This window comes from Elgaria multicarinata, chromosome 9, assembly GCF_023053635.1.
Source record: "Elgaria multicarinata webbii isolate HBS135686 ecotype San Diego chromosome 9, rElgMul1.1.pri, whole genome shotgun sequence".
NCBI classification, from domain to species: Eukaryota; Metazoa; Chordata; class Lepidosauria; order Squamata; family Anguidae; genus Elgaria; species Elgaria multicarinata.
The window spans coordinates 18,264,415-18,280,645 of record NC_086179.1 but is presented as its reverse complement, the minus strand read 5'-3'; the positions used below and the strand labels follow the sequence as shown (position 1 = coordinate 18,280,645).

General features: G+C 46.9%; 1 protein-coding gene across 8 annotated transcripts in view; it reads left to right on the top strand.

The window, feature by feature from the left end:
• CALD1 (caldesmon 1) overlaps nt 1–14,513 on the top strand; it is a 240,770-nt gene extending 226,257 nt beyond the window's left edge. For 6 of the 8 annotated variants that reach the window (XM_063134844.1, XM_063134843.1, XM_063134837.1 and 3 more), the window contains 7 exons: nt 1,576–1,619; nt 2,077–2,155; nt 5,443–5,580; nt 7,145–7,240; nt 10,379–10,459; nt 10,628–10,661; nt 12,983–14,513. In XM_063134844.1, the coding sequence (XP_062990914.1) occupies nt 1,576–1,619; nt 2,077–2,155; nt 5,443–5,580; nt 7,145–7,240; nt 10,379–10,459; nt 10,628–10,661; nt 12,983–13,014 (504 nt within the window). In that variant the 3' untranslated portion in view covers nt 13,015–14,513. The remainder of the gene's footprint in view (nt 1–1,575; nt 1,620–2,076; nt 2,156–5,442; nt 5,581–7,144; nt 7,241–10,378; nt 10,460–10,627; nt 10,662–12,982) is intronic. The other 2 variants (XM_063134845.1, XM_063134841.1) reach the window with 1 other exon arrangement.
• The last annotated feature ends 1,718 nt before the right edge of the window (nt 14,514–16,231 follow it).

Here is a 16,231-nt window from a genome sequence, read left to right as displayed (position 1 = left end):
GCTGTGGGCTCCCGTGGAGTTGAGTAAAAGGCAACACAACTTTTGATTGACAGTTTCTCTGCCCTCTCTCCTCCCCCAGTCCTCCTGATGGTATCCCATCAGCCATTGCTGAAAAAAACAAACACCATAATCCTGGCAGCTCTCCTAGAGCAGCACTTGCTCCTTTGGCTGCTCTTGCCAGGGAACTCTGTAGCCAGTGGGAAAAGTCCACTCAATGCAATGGGAAACTCCACGGATCCCTCCACACAACACACAACGATTGTGCAGGAACTCTCCTCTGCATCATGGGGTGGAGTTTTCCCTCCAGGCAACACAGATGGAGTGCCTACTGTCAGCTTCGGCTGATACGCCAGCTGCGCCCCTTCTTAGAGTCAGAAGACCTAAAGACAGTAGTGCACACGCTGGTAACCTCAAGGCTTGACTTCTGCAATGCGCTCTACATAGGGCTACCATTGTACCTAGTTCGGAAACTTCAACTAGTTCAAAATATGGCAGCCAGGTTGGTCACCGGTACATCTAGTGGTGAGCATATTACCCCAACATTAAAATCACTCCACTGGTTGCCAATTAGTTTCCGGGCAAAGTACAAAGTGTTGGTCACTACCTTTAAAGCCCTAAATTGTTTGGGTCCAGGTTTCCTGCGGGATCGCCTTCTCCCATACAGTCCTCCCTGCACACTCCGGTCCTCTGGGGAGAACTTACTTCAGTCAGGCAAGACTAGGCTGACATCAATTTCCCAGAGGACCTTTTCTTCTGTCACCCCCAGATTGTGGAATGGCCTGCCGGAGGAGATTCGTAAAATTAACTCTCTGTGTGATTTTAAGGCAGCTTTAAAGACTAGCCTTTTCCGGCAGGCCTATCCAGATCAATGTAAAATCAAGAACTTTTAAGATGTATTGATTCCTGTTCTAATGTTGTTCCCCGCCTCGATCCAAAGGGAGAGGCGGGTAAGAAATAAATGTATTATTATTATTATTATTATTATTATTATTATTATTATTTCTCAACCGTGGTGTAAAAACTCCACCATGGAGTTATAAAACCACCGCAGAGAAACGTGTTGTCTGAACTGAGTCATCATCACATTTTGAGTGTTCTGCTCCTGCAGGTGGCTGCCATTAAAGCGAAATTGGGGCGGGGGCTGGGACATACGGAGCACAATGACACCGTGGGACCCATTTTGAGTTGCAAAATATTACCAGAGGGAGAAGAGGAAAAGATGCAGGGATGCTGTTTTCAGTGGCAGCTACTTATCTCTTATAACAACAAGTTTCAGGTTGTGGCTCTGGCCAATGTCTGCTCTGGCTAGTGCATTCTGCCTCTACTATTCTATGAAATTTCCTAAAAACTCCATGATTACAACATTGCAGAATTGACAGGGGAAGCCCTGACTGTAACTGACTTCCTTACAGGCTATGACTACCTCCTTTTTGTGTGTGTAGTGGTGGTGTGTGTGATGTTTCTATTTTATTTATTATGTATTTACAGACCATTCAGTTTCTTATCCTTGTATCAGCCTCTGTTGCCTTTTTAGACCTATTTTTTCTTACTTCCTTCTCTCCTTTTTATTTCCAGATAGAAGAACGTGCAGAGTTCTTGAACAAATCTGCCCAGAAAAGGTAAACAGCCCCTCTCTCTGCTAACAAGGGCGGATCCGCACGTCGGCCCCAGAGCGCATTTATGTGACCCCAGGGCACCCCGAAAACGATAGTCTGTACTTGCCTGTAAAAAGAAACGAGGAAGAGCCGCCGCCGCCGCCCAGCTTCCTGCTCCCTGGCCAGCTCAGAGAGCTCTTTTTGAAGAAGGCGGGGTAGAGAGCTTCTTCCGCTCTCCACCCAGCTCTCCGTCCCGGCTGGGGAGCAGGAAGCTGGGTGGCGTCGGCGTCGGCGGCGTCATCGGCGGCGTCTCTTCCTCGTTTCTTTTTACAGGCAAGTACAGACTATCGTTTTCGGGGTGCCCTGGGGTCGCATAAATGCACTCTGGGGCTGACGTGCGGATCCGCCCCAAGATCATGCTAAGAATTCAGTGTCCAGTGTCAGGAACTAACAGATCTCTGTCATTTTATTTTTTACACAGTGGTATGAAACCCACCCACACGACCACGGTTGTCTCCAAAATAGACAGCAGGCTGGAGCAATACACCAGTGCAATTGAGGTGAGTTCATGAAAGCTTCTGAATTTCCCAGGTTCACCTGGTTGGCCACTGCAGGCAAGAACCACATGTACTGCTCTTGAAGTTTCTGGCCCAAGCGAGAATAATAAACCATGCATAATAATAAACCATGGTTTGTGTTAACTATGGTTTATTGCTTTAGCCATGAATTGTCTTGCAAACAATTGTTTGAAAGCCTGGTTTGTTTCCCTCCCACTCATTTTGCCATCTTTCACAGTGGTTTAATTTTCAGGCTGCTCTTGCTGGATGCCTCTGTTTCAGGGTGGACAGCAGCACAAACACGCCAGGGATAAGCCATGGTTCTGGGTTCATATATCACAACAAGCCAGTTTAAACAACCCAGATTTTGTAACTCAACAACAGGCCATTGTTTCTATTTGTGGTTTATTGCTGGCTAACAAACCATGGTTTGTTTGCAGAGATGGACAACAAACCACACTACAGCTGAGCACGTGTAAACCAGGCCAATAATTGGGTTCAGATGTAATACAAAATCATGCCCGCAACCTGTGGTTTGTTTGGGGCTGAGAAACCAGAATCTGAAACCTGGTTTGAAACTGGTTTGCAAACCACAGTTTGTGTTAACTGGCTGTTACATTTGAATCCACAGCCCATTGACAAACCACAGTTAGTGGCTATCGCCCTGCCTCAAGAGGCTGCTTTACTGTAGGAGGTTCTTATTTATTGTAATTATTAAAACATTTTTATCCCACCTCACTGGTGCAAAAGCCCCACTTGGGGTGGCTTACGACATTTAAGAATTAATAAGAACAATGCAAGACAATCAATAAAGGAGACAGAGTTGGTAATGAAAACCAAAACATAAAACCTTCTCTGCCACATCCAACAAAAACTGCCAGAATAAAACAGTCTTCAACAACCAGTGAAAATCATGGAGAGAAGGGCCCAACCAATTTTGGGGGCAAGGTGTTCTATAATCTGGGTGCAGCCACAGAGAAGGCCCTGTCTCTTGTCCCACTCAGATGTGTCCCCTAGATGGGACACAGATGGCAAAGCACTTACAGGGGGCTCTTCCACACGTCGTATTGAAAGCGCTTCCATCCGCCCCCAGTGCACCCCGAAAACGATCGTGTAGCTTGCCTGTAAAAGAGACGAGGAAGAGGCGTCCTTGCCGGTGCCGGCGCCGCCACCCACCTCCCTCCTCGCCCGCCGGGACGGAGAGCTCGACAGAAGAAGGCGGGGTGGAGAGCAGAAGCTCTTCGCCCCGCCTTCTTCTGCCGAGCTCACGCTCTCCACCCCGCCTTCTTCCGCTGAGCTCTCCGTCCCGGCGGGCGAGGAGGGAGGTGGGTGGCGGCGCCGGCACCGGCAAGGACGCCTCTTCCTCGTCTCTTTTACAGACAAGCTACACAATCGTTTTCGGGGTGCACTGGGGGCGGATGGAAGCGCTTTCAATACGACGTGTGGAAGAGCTCAGGGCTGAATACTGAGCAGATGGGAAAGAAAAGCAGTCAAGCAGCTCACAATTGTAACTTGCCTGTTGTATGTTTGCAAGGTCAGACCATGGTGTGGGTTCTTAACTGTGGTTAGTACAATCCATGGTTTCGCATTAAGTCGGAACCCAGTTTACGACATCCTCTCCTAATCTCTTGTGCTTGCAATTCAATAATGTAACTTTAATTATATCACTGTATATAGTGAAACATTTTTACTAGCCTGGTTTTTGTTTTAAAAGCCTACAATGCCATGCCAGGACTCTTGGTCTGTGGTTGGGGCTATTTATTCAGATTTATATCCTTCGCTATCGTAATGGCTTGGGGCACAAAATTATGGCATTGTGAGGGGGTTATAGCTCAGTGATGGCATGCATGGCTTTCAAGCATCCAGGTGCAATCTTACCGTTCGAGACATGATTCATGGGGCTGTCTATACTCTCCGAATGCCCCACAGTGGGTGCGCAGTGGTGCTGCGTCGGCTATATACGACACAGGAGCCACCTCGAAGCCACCGCGGGGCTTTCCTGTGAAGCTCTGCACTTGCCCCGACTTTTTAGGCTGGAGGGAGGCGAACATGGCTGTCCCCCCATCTAACTTTATTCCAGTGCCGATGCAGAGGCGTTCCCGGGCGGAAGGTGACCCTTGATTGGTCGCAGTCTGCCTGGGCAGAGGGTAGAGGGCGGGCCAGCAAGCCACGTGGCTGCCGGAAACCCCCCACCCTCCCTCTGCATCAGGATTAGCCACCGCCACCCTGCAGCAGAGAAAGTGCAGGATTTTAGCAAAAGCGGTGGGAACCGGGCACCGTATTGGCAGCCCTCACAACGCTGGTGTTAACTTTTAAGGTCTTAAATGGCTTGGGATCAGGGTATCCTATGAACTACCTTAGGCCATATCTATCTATCTATCTATCTATCTATCTATCTATCTATCTATCTATCTATCTATCTATCTCCTACATGCTTTAAGGTCTTCCAAAGACATCCTGCTCAAAGTGCCCCCACCTTTGGAAGAGAGACAGTTTGCTGTGAGAAAAAGGCGCAGATTGAGAGACTAGCTCTGGGGTCGATAAAAGTGATTAAAATCTTTAATAATTCTTGTCTGTGTCCAGAATGCTCGACGTTTCGGATTAAAAAATAATCCTTCTTCAGGAGCTGAAGAACTCTTTGATTAGAGGCAGTTCAGTAGAACGCTCAAAAAGGAAAAAGGCTCCAGAAAATATTTAAAATATAAGAATAAGGTTTTCAGCGTCAGCTCCTGAAGAAGGATTATTTTTAATCTGAAACGTTGAGCATTCTGGACATAGACAAGAATTATTAAAGATTTTAATCACTTTTATTGGCACCAGGGCTAGTCTCCCAATCCGCGCCTGCACAGTGGAGCCTTCTTACCTTGCCAACTACACGCCTATGAGAAAAAGGGCCTTCTCAGTGGTTGCTCCTTCCCTGTGGAATTCATTCCCCAAAGAGCTTTTTTTAGAAAGCTGATGAGATCTTAGTTGTTTTAAGAAGAGGCTGTTGTGGATTGGTTTTATTTATTATCATGGATTGAAATTATTTATAATTATTGTAGTAGTAGTAATAGTAGTTATTGTTGTAATAATAATAATAATAATAATAATAATAATAAGCATTTATTTACAATGATTTATTTTAAAAGGGCCCTGCAGATGATGGAGGGGGGGTCGAGAAGGAGAGGAATGAGGCATGGGGAGGGGGACAGGCAGGAGGAGGGAGAAACCCCCCTTCCACTCTTGTGAAATGTCACGCCCCCCCCCCCCCCGCGTCTGCTCTGAGACTGACCAGCTTTTTCCCGCAGGGCAACAAAGCCCTGAAGGCCGCCAAGCCAGCAGCCTCCGACCTCCCGGTCCCTGCCGAGGGCGTTCGTAACATCAAGAGCATGTGGGAGAAAGGCAACGTCTTCTCGGGGGCCTCTGGCACAGGGACACCCAATAAGGTACCTCTTCCCAACCTTGCACGCTGCAGAGGTGTTTGTGGCCCAGTTCCAAACAGCACCTGGGGCAAGCTAGGGCAGAAAGAGTTTTGCAGGACTCAGGGGGCAAAACGGGCTGGGAACTGGGGCTGTGTATCAGAGCAGGGACGGACGCGCCTTCCCATCGAGCCATCTAGCGTAGAGGTTCCGGACTACTTATGAGATGATATTTTGGGGAGATGCGGCTCCAAGCCTGCTGCTTTTGTGAAGCCACGAAACCAAGACAGAGCTCGTGGGGCAGTGGGGTTGGACCTCTTTCAGCCCCAGACCCAAATTCCGCTTTGGAGAAGGTCTTAGGGGCTGCATTCCAGTGATAGGTAGGGCTAAAGGCCAAGGGGCCAAGGCCTAGATCCCAGCGTATTGTAGCTTAATGTTCTGACTGTCAGTCCCTGAGAGCATCTTTAGATGAGCGTTTCATCGTGTGCCCGTGACTGGCCGCTCCCAGATCTTCGCGGGTCGTTTTGACAACACCGCGATCCTCCTGCGTGTCTCCCGCTCCTTCTGTGGCTTTTTCTGCTACAAAATAAGAGCCGGAAAATCCGATTCTTTTCAGCGCTAACAATAATTGCTGCTGTTTCCTGCCGTGTGCAGGAGAGGTTGCGCTATCAAAACACCCAAGGAATGTGCCACGTGGTCGCTGCTTGCTTCCTCTTCCTTCCCCGTGTGATTCTGCCTGTCCCTATTGTGGAAGAGAAGCAGGAAGCAAAGCGACAGGAAACACGATCCCCCGCTCTGTCTGAACCTTTGGAGAGACTGAAAAGCTGGGAAACCATCAAATGACCGGGAGAAAGAGGGTGAAGCAAGGACCAGGGGCGTGGCCAACTGGGGGGAACCTGAAAGGGCATATGGAGACCCCAGATGAGCCGGAATGGGCCCCTGGGCCTGAAGTTCCACACCCCAGTTGTAAAGCGTTGGCCTACCCTCTTGGCCTTCACCCGCAGCTTTTAAGACGCGTCCTCCTATGCAGCCTCTAATTGCATTTGTAAAATGTGGTGCAATGTGGTGTAGTGGCTAAAGTGTTGGACTGGGACTCGGTAGATCCAGGTTCTAGTCCCCCATTTAGCAATGAAGCTCACTGGTTGACTTGGGGCCAGTAGCTAACTGAGGGTGACCATATGGAAAGGAGGACAGGGCTCCTGTATCTTGAACAGTTCTGTAGAAAAGGGAATTACAGCAGGTGTTGTTTGTATGTGTGCAGCTCCCTGGTGAAAATCCGTTTCATCACAACAGTTAAAGCTGCAGGAGCCCTGCCCTCTTTTGGATCTGGTCGCGAGAGCCGGAGTAGTGCAGTGGCTAAAGTGTCAGACTGGGAGTTGGGAGATCCCCACTCGGCCGTGGAAACCCACTGGGTGACTTTGGGCCAGTCACTGACTCTCAGCCCAACCCACCTCACAGGGTTGTTGTTGTGAGGATAAAGTGGAGAGGAGGAGGATTGTGTACACCGCCTTGGGTTCCCTGGAGGAAAAAAAGCAGGATATAAATGCAATAATAAAATAAATGCAATAATAAATAAAATAATGCCCTGCAGGAAACAGCTGGGCTGAAAGTCGGCGTCTCCAGTCGCATCAATGAATGGTTAACTAAGACCCCGGAAAACAGCAAATCGCCTGCTCCAAAACCATCTGTGAGTATTTGTTCCTTTGTGTCCCTTTGGCTCTTCGGTCCACAGGCCAAGGCGAAACGCTGGTGATTCACCGCCGAAATGGGTCCAAAGTCCTGCACATGGCAGAACAGAGGAGGACTCTGATGCGTCTTCAAGTGACGTTGGTGGCTCCAGGTTTTGGGGGAGTCCTCTGCAGACAAGACACCTGCAGTGCCCCCCCCTGTTTTTCCTGGTGGCGGTGGCGGCTCTTCCTCTTTGCCACCATCAGCACTCATTTGTCCAGAGAGCTGGCAGGGGAGCACACCTGGTGCTGTGTATGGCCAGAACAGGCAAGGAACCAGCCCAAGGTGGAGGTCTTACGGGCTAATTCATAGAGCCTGCCACTCATGAATCCCTAGTGGTCATTAACTAAGGAACAGCCATTAATCATAATATTAGGGTCTCTATGTTTGGAAGTAGAATCTCTCTGGTGACCGGGTGTTGGGGACAAGCAGTAGGAGTCAGTAGCAATCACCATTAGTCCCTGGTTGCAAGTTCCCCTAGAGCAGGGTGTCATAGGGAAAAAATGGTAATTTATCACCAACGTTCAGTGGTAATTGTGCTGGTTAGTAATAATAATATTATAATATATTTATTTGTTACTCGCCTCTCCCTCCGGATCGAGGCGGGGTACAACACGAATGCAAACACCATAAAATACAACTAATTAAAACATTCAAAACTAATACATCATTAAAAGCAGCACATTATTAAAAGGCATCTTAAAATTCAACTGGGTAGGCTGATGTTGTTGTTACTCAATTTCTAATCTGCCCCATAACTAATGCTCTCTGAATGGTCTACAAAATTAAAATGCCATGGAACAGTTAAAAATATGAAATGCAATTCAGATATTTAAAAGAATAAAGCACAGTATAATGCAAAACAATAATCAGCATAGGAATTGTGCCCCAAAGCCATAATAACCTAGAACTAGGTCTCTAAAACGCCTGGTAGGAAAGGTCTTTGCCTGACACCGAAAAGATAACAGGATAGGTGCCTGGCAAACCTCTTTGGGGAGTTTATTCTGTAAGGGGGGTGCCACCACTGAGAAGGCCCTCTGTCTTATAGCAACCTGCCTAGCTTCCTTTGGTGTGGATATCCAGGGGCCCTTCCACATGTCGTCCCCAGAGCGCATCTATTCGACCCCAGTGCACTCTGAGGATGATCGTGAAACTTCCCTGTAAAAGAAACGACGAAAAGACGTCCTCTGCACCGGCACCGCCGCTACCCAGCTTCCTGCTTCCCACCCCGGACGATAGCTCGGCGGAAGAAGGCGGAGGAGAGAGCGGAAGAAGCTCTCTCTCCCAATGTCTTCAAAAAAAGCTTTCCGAGCCGGCCGGAGAGCAGGAAGCTGGGAAAGACGTCCTCGGTGCCGCTGCCGCTGCCGGCGCCACCCAGCTTCCTGCTCCCCGGCTGGCTCGGAGAGCTTTTTTTGAAGACGTTGGGAGAGAGAGCTTCTTCCGCTCTCTCCTCCACCTTCTTCCGCCGAGCTATCGTCCCGGGCGGGAAGCAGGAAGCTGGGTAGCGGCGCCGGCGGCGCCAGCGCGGAGGACGTCTTTTCGTCGTTTCTTTTACAGGGAAGTTTCACGATCGTCCTCAGAGTGCACTGGGGTCGAATAGATGCGCTCTGGGGACGACGTGTGGAAGGGCCCCTAAACAGGGCCTCTGAAGATGACCTAATAGCCAATGTACCTTTCAGAACAAGCTGAAGTTGATCTTTTTCGTGCTCTGTAGTGGTAAAACTGCCAGATTTTTTGCCACTGGCTGCCCACTGAAGAATCTGTGGAGTGGCAGGGGCCACGTGTGGCTCGTGGACTACCTGTTACCCATCTCTGGCCCTAAGTTATCTGGCTGGCAACCACTAGAGACAGACTACTGGCCTAGACAAACTTTGACTGTGTTATGACACTGCCATTTCTATGTTCTTCCCTATCTCCATTCAAAAGGACTATCTGGATGTGTTTAGGTCCACAGGGACATCCAATTTTCGTATTTTAGTTGGGCTTTGCAACTAGACTGTGGAGGACTTCGCAGACGTGAATTGAGACTAACCTGTCCTTTCCCTCAAATCGTTCTTCCTTTCTTTCTTAGTCGATTGCTCTATTCTCTTCTATCTTTCACCACCACCTTCTTGGCTGGAGTCCTGTACCGATACCTGCTCTTCTATTCTTCTCTAGGATTGGCTGTGTTCTGTTAAACTAGTCAGGTAAATCTGTTTACAAGCTTACCTTGCTAAGCCGCAAAACCGTGATCCTGATATTCACCTCACTTCTTGTTCATGCAAGTCCTTAAGGAGGCAGTTTGGAAATAAGTAATGGCGGCCCCATGTCACTCCGTAACTACCTAAATAAGACAGGAATGGAGTAGAGAACTGGAGTGTCCTATTTTGTCTATAATCAATGGATGGTTGTCTAAGCGTCTGTACCTGAAGTTTCCACTGATCTTAAGCTACGTCTTATTCAGCAAAAATAAATAAATAATGTTTTGGGTTTATTGGACTCCACGACGCCTCATTAATAAGGGTTTAGCTAATTTGCATAATTGTTGGAGATGTAACGCACCTAATGCTTCCTTTATTCATATGTTTTGGCAATGCTCAGTAGGTGCCCCCTTTGGGGAGGAGCTCATAATAAGGATAAACTTTGTATTGTAACAGTCTTTAATATGGAATGATGTGCATGCCCTCCTAAACTACTTACCTTCTTGTAAGTTAACACATGGTCAGCACAAATGGATTTTTCGAGCCCTTATGACAGCTAAAAGACTGATTTTATCACGTTGGAAGGTTAAATGTTCACATCCCATAACGCAATGGACCGAGGACTTAACAACGGTATCAACATTTGAACGGGTGGAATATAGACGCCACTTTTGAGTGGATAAATACATGGATATTTGGTTTGCTTTCCTTGAAACCTATGCATAGCTCTCTCTTTTTTAAAATGTATCATCTATCCTACACATGTAATGTTTGTTCTCCCCCCCCCCATGATTTGATTTCTGTTCTGTTTTGTTAAATTCACAATTAAAAAAGCTTGTCTAAATAATGCAGGTTTTACCTAATTGCTTTCTCTCTCTTTTTCTGTTTCCATTGCTTTTCTTTTCTTTTTGAAATAGGACTTAAGACCCGGAGACGTATCTGGCAAACGCAACCTCTGGGAGAAGCAGTCAGTGGAGAAGGCCACATCTCCCACAAAGGTAGTGAAAGGCAGAGAGCCTCTTGCATGAGCTCAGTTCAATCAGTCCCGTGCATCTTTGTCCTCTGTGGAATCCAGTAATCTGTTAGGGATTACGCTAGTATTAGATGCATGTATAAAAATCGTATCTGTTCAATTTCCCAATTTATGTAACTCTTTTATGCTTCAGGTCGCAGCAGTGGGGAAAAAGTCAGAGACCAATGGTAAGTGAATCAGAATATTTTGGCCTTCATAATCAGGCATGAGTGCCCCTGGTTTGCAACACTGGTGGCATGACTGAGGGAGGGTTTAGGGCAGGGCAGAGTTCACAAATACAGCAGAGCCAGTGTGGTGTAAGAGAGCCAGTGTGGTGTAGTGGCTAAGGTGTCGGACTGGGAGTCGGGAGATCTGGGTTCTAGTCCCCACTCGGCCATGGAAACCCACTGGGTGACTTTGTCCCAGTCACAGACTCTCAGCCGAACCTACCTCACAGGGTTGTTGTGGTGAGGATAACATGGAGAGGAGGAGGATTATGTACACCGCCTTGAGTTCCTTGGAGGAAAAAAGGCGGGATATAAATGTAATAAATAAATAATTTGAGAGCGAGCGAGAGAGGGAGAGAGCAATGTCCTCTCTTAGATTAGTACTGCCCAGTATCCTTTCTCTGAGGGAGGATGGAGGTGCATGGCTGCCATTTACAAGAATCCAGGTTAAGGCCATAGCATTGTATTTCCTGTATAGTTTCAGGTGCTTTAAGGCAGGAATGTTGAGCCTCATTCAGCCTGACGGCCAAATTCAATTTCAAAGTTGCTCTCAGAGGCCGCATTGCAGTGGTGGCTGGGAAAGAAGGGAAAGGGGAAGCGGGGAAGTCAGGGGCAAAGCAAAAAAAATATAGAACTCTGAAGCTAAAATATGCTGGTATTTTTGGTATTTTGGACTGGCCCCTTTTATTTATTTATTTATTTATTCATTCATTCATTCATTCATTACATTTTTACAATGTACAATAGCTAAGGCTCTCTGGGCAGTTCACAGTTAAAACTATGAAATACAACAGATCAAAACATAATATAAAGTTTAAAATTACCATGTAAAACCAAAATAAACCCAGCAGCAGTTACAGCCCAAGGGAAAAGCCTGTGTGAGAAGACGTTTTCAAGAGGCATTTAAAGGGTGTTACATTTTCTGCCTCCCGAACCTCACGGGGAGGGTTTTCCAGAGGGTGGGTGCCGCCACAGAGAAGGCCCCACTGTCGAGGTTCGTCATGGAGACATTCCGTTCATTTCGGAATGACCAGCAAGATCTCTTCTGAAGACCGTAAATGTCATCTGGGTGTCTATAAGGGAAGGCCGTCTGCTAGGTATGCTGGTCCCAAGTTGTTTAGGGCTTTATAGGAGAATAACATAGACCCTGTTCAGGTGACACATTAAGCCACAGCTGTTAAGCATTTTGAGCGAAACATTACGGCTTAGTGTGTCGTGTGAACCATTCCTAACCATGGTGGCTACATAAACATGGTTTAAACATGCTCACTAACAATTTGCTGCAAAAGAGTTAGCGGCCTAAGCATGGCTTAGTCTGTTGTCTGAACAGGCCCACCACCTTTTACATGGCTCAGTAGCTAATAGGCAGCCACTGCCGTTCTTTTAACACAGGTGTTATGTGAGCATAGCTAGGTAACCCCGTGAGCACCCTAGCTGCTGTGTTCTGCACCAGCTGCAGCTTCTGAACTGCACACATGGGTCGCCCCACATAGGCCTTAGCAAGACCGGGCGAAATCCCGGGGCGAACCCCAGGATCGTCCCTGTGCATCCACATGACACACAGGGGATCCCAAGATCAGGGAAGGATGATCCCTCCCTTGCCCCGGGACCTCGCCCTCCCCTTTGGGCCTGCTTTTTCTGCAGTCCCGGGATGAGACTGAGACCGTGGAACATGTGGCCCGTTGCCGCGGTTTGACCCGGCTCCACGTGATTCCTCGTGTAAACGGATGAGGGATCTCGCGTTAATCACAATGCGAGATCTTCCCTCCTCTGTCGCGGACTATGAGGTAGGTCTAGCTAAGGCCATTGAGTGCCTTGCAGTTGTCTAATCGTAAGGTTACCAGTGCGTGGATCAGTGCCTGCCTTTGACCTTGCTCACTTTTGCCTTCCGCCCTGCTGACCACTGGGACCTCCTCTGAACTTCTCTGAAATGGAATTCAGCCTGAAAGAGGCCTGAACACCCTAACTAGAGTGTGCCTGATTTAATTAGATGCTCATACTTCATCTCTTGATAATAAATGAGCAGGGAAATAATGCAATGGATATTATTTGCGGTACATGGAGATGGGTGGAACTCATTGGAACCACTTCCGAGGGCACAAGCAAAGAAGCATTGCTAAGAGAGTCTGAAACGCCTGGGCCCCGATCCAGAAACAGCTGATTCAGCATTACAACCCTGAATCAGCATATTCCTACGCTATCAGGGATTTTCCGGTTATGCCGTTCAGAGGGATGACATTTCTAGTGGTTCTAAGCAACCCGCTAACTTCTTTTTCTTTCAGCAGGTTTGAGACAATTCGAAAAGGAACCCTAAGGAAGCCATGAATGATGCTGAACCAACTCGGTTTTAAAAACGGAAAGTGCTAAATTTGTCCCTCTGTTTTTATATATATTTATGTTTGTTTACCAAAAGGCCTTTTTGGGGGGGTTGGGTTATTTCCCCCCCTGTTGCATTATCCCATTTTTAAAAGAACCGTGTATATTAGCACTGTATTTAATAACCAGTCTTGAAACATTCATCCTAATAGTAGTGCCTTTGAACAAGAGCCTTATTCCTAAAAGAAACCCATGCTGTGAAATAAGAGACACTTCTACTGATTAGCTCTAACGAATTGTGTGTCTTCAGAAACGATGTTCAGCCCGCAAAAGAGGGGCACCGTTCACTGTGTGCTCCTCCTGCTTGTATACCATTGCGAGTGACATGAGGTGAGCACAGGATCAGGATTGGGTCATTCAAAACAAAGAGTCTGATAACGGGCTTTTTTTGAGGGAGACGTCTGAACAGGCTGTTTGCCGCTGTCTGCTTACTGAAAGTAAAAGGGTTTGGTGCAATTCCCTGCCAGACTCTCCCGTGCAAGCCCATTCCAGTGCACAGAGACATCATGGCACGTAATATACATGCTTCCCGATGGCGTGCCACCTTTCATGGAGGAGAAACCTCTGGTCCACAACACCAGACGCTTCATGAATGAAGAGGGTACGCTACTCTGATGTCCTGTTGCAAGCATGCCTGATCTCACCCTTTTGCGGTTTTTTTTGAAGGGGAGGGAAGAATTCATGCGACTGGATTATAACTATGGGGCATCCTCTTCATACATGAGGTCATGTGCATGGCGGAGGTGTGTGGGGCAAGTGTGCTTGTCCACTCTGCGAAAACAAATGCCACGAATGGGGAGAATGTAGGAAATGGGGGTTAGAAGACCCCACGCAAATGCCATTCACCCCCATAGGAGATCCAGATAGAATGGGACCCACAATTCATTCTTTCTTTCTTCATTTCTGCACTTTAGATTGAGGCATGGAAGAAATACCTTTAGGCTGCAATCTTATACCCACTTACCAGGGAGTAAGCCCCATGGTAGTCAATGGGACTTACTTTTGAGTAGACATGGATAAGATGGCACTGTTAGTTGACTATTCCACCCCCGCCTTGCCCATGTCAAATCTGCATCAACAAGTCGAAACATGTTTTGTAGTTTTAAGTATGCTTTTAAAATTCCTATATAGTTTTAAGTTAATAACCTGAATTTGGACGATTGCGGTTGACAGTGGTACTGATAACTTCTCTCTCTCTCTCTCTCTTTCTTTGTTAGCTGCAATTTTAGAATATATACATATAGCTTTACAAAACTTAGCTGTAAGGCACTACTAATGGTAGAAGGCTTTTAATACCTGCTAGAGTACTATATTTAGTTATAAACTTACATAACTAGCCAATATCACAACTTTTTTTTTTAAAAAAAATACACACTTTTTATATTAAGATTTCATAATTGCCATTAGGCAAATGGCAAGAGAAGTATTAGATTTTTTTTTTAAAAAAAAAATCAGATGCCTGTTAATGGGTAATTAAAATTATAGTTTTAAAGAGGGAAGAAAAGGGTATTAAGCGTCAAGCATAGGTCACTTGTATAAAACAATGTAGCTAATTTATATAAAACTACCATAATTAACACACACACACAAGATACGCACGCACACACTCTGGTGGGTGACACCTCCTTCTACCTTACTGCACACTAAATTTGCCCTTGATCAGTTCTGTATGCATCTCACAGAGTCTGTCTTTAAAAAATAAGGGGGCACAGTCCGTCCCCTTCTGGGTGTAGCTAAATGCAAAAAGGGGGGGGGGATTAGGACCTCTCTCCCCTCCCTCGGTCACTTGCTCACTGCCATAGGGGAGACCTGGCTGCACAACTCCCATATTCACTCCAGCCGCCCCTCTTCGCCACAGGTCTCAATGCACAAGTTAATTGTGCCACCGAATGCATGTGGGTTTAACAGCTTGCTGAGTTGGGGGAACGGAGGGAGATGAATCCTATGCCAATTCCCCCCCCCCCCCCAATAAGCACATCTGCGTTAGGCTGGAGGGAAAAGGGGGTTCGAATAGTGTCCCAGTTTATCTGCCTAAAGCTACAATCCAATGCATGCTTAGGCACAAAAAAGTCCTACAACTCCCAGAATTCCCCAGTCAGCTATGCTGGGAGCTGTAGGACTTTTTTTCCTGTCTAAGCATGCATAGGATTGCACCATAACCGTTCTTTCTTACAGCCATATTATTTGTATATAGTAACTGCGACGGTTAAAAAAAAAAAAGAGAGTTAAGTTTGAATTTACATATCGCATGATGTTCAGCATTTACACCGTACAGTACATGGGTGGCATAAAATGGGCGACACTGTTTAGTTTTATTTAGATTTTATAGCCCGCCCCTCCGATGCAATTATAGCTTGGGAACAGTTATTCTCTTGTTAACTGCTTTATGTTTTTGCGGCATCGATCTGCCCTGTTTGTTTTTTTAAGAGGTAAGATGGCGGTGCCCTCTGCAAAGGCCCTCGCTCCTCTGCCATCCCTTAAGACTCTCTTTGTTTACATATTGAATTTCACTTGGGCTTTCAAAGTATAGAGTGAAATCGTGCAGCGAGTGACTTTGGATCTGTCTGTTGTTATTTGGTTGTTATTTTTTTTTTTAACACGCTCTTTACGTTCGAGTATCTGCAATGAACCAATTATGCTGAATCTGCAATTCACAATAAATGGAGTATGTCTACCAGATGGCTGGGTCGGTATTGCTTCTTTTTTAAAAAAGGAAAAAAAGGAAAGAAAACAAAAAGGGTACTGAATTGACCAGGCCATATCCATGGCATTCAAATAGATGTAGTCCTCCACTCCTGGGAGGGTGGTCGAAGGAACAAGGAGAGTTGGAGGCAAGAGATTCCCACATGGGGGGAGGGATATTCATGGGATGGGGTGGATAGGAAGGGCAAGTGGATCCTGCTTCTGCTGTGGAACTCACAGAGCACAGATGCAGAGCCTGTGGGAGCAACAGGGAATGTGTGAAGCTGCATTTACAACTGCATTTATATCCCATCTTTTTCCCTCCAAAGAACCCAAGGCTGAGGACATTTTATCCGCTCCTTTTAGCCTCACAACAACCCCCCTGTGAGGTAGGTTGGACTGAGAATCTGTGATTGGCCCAAAGTCACCCATTGGGTTTCCATGGCTGAGCGGGGACTAGAACCCGGATCTCC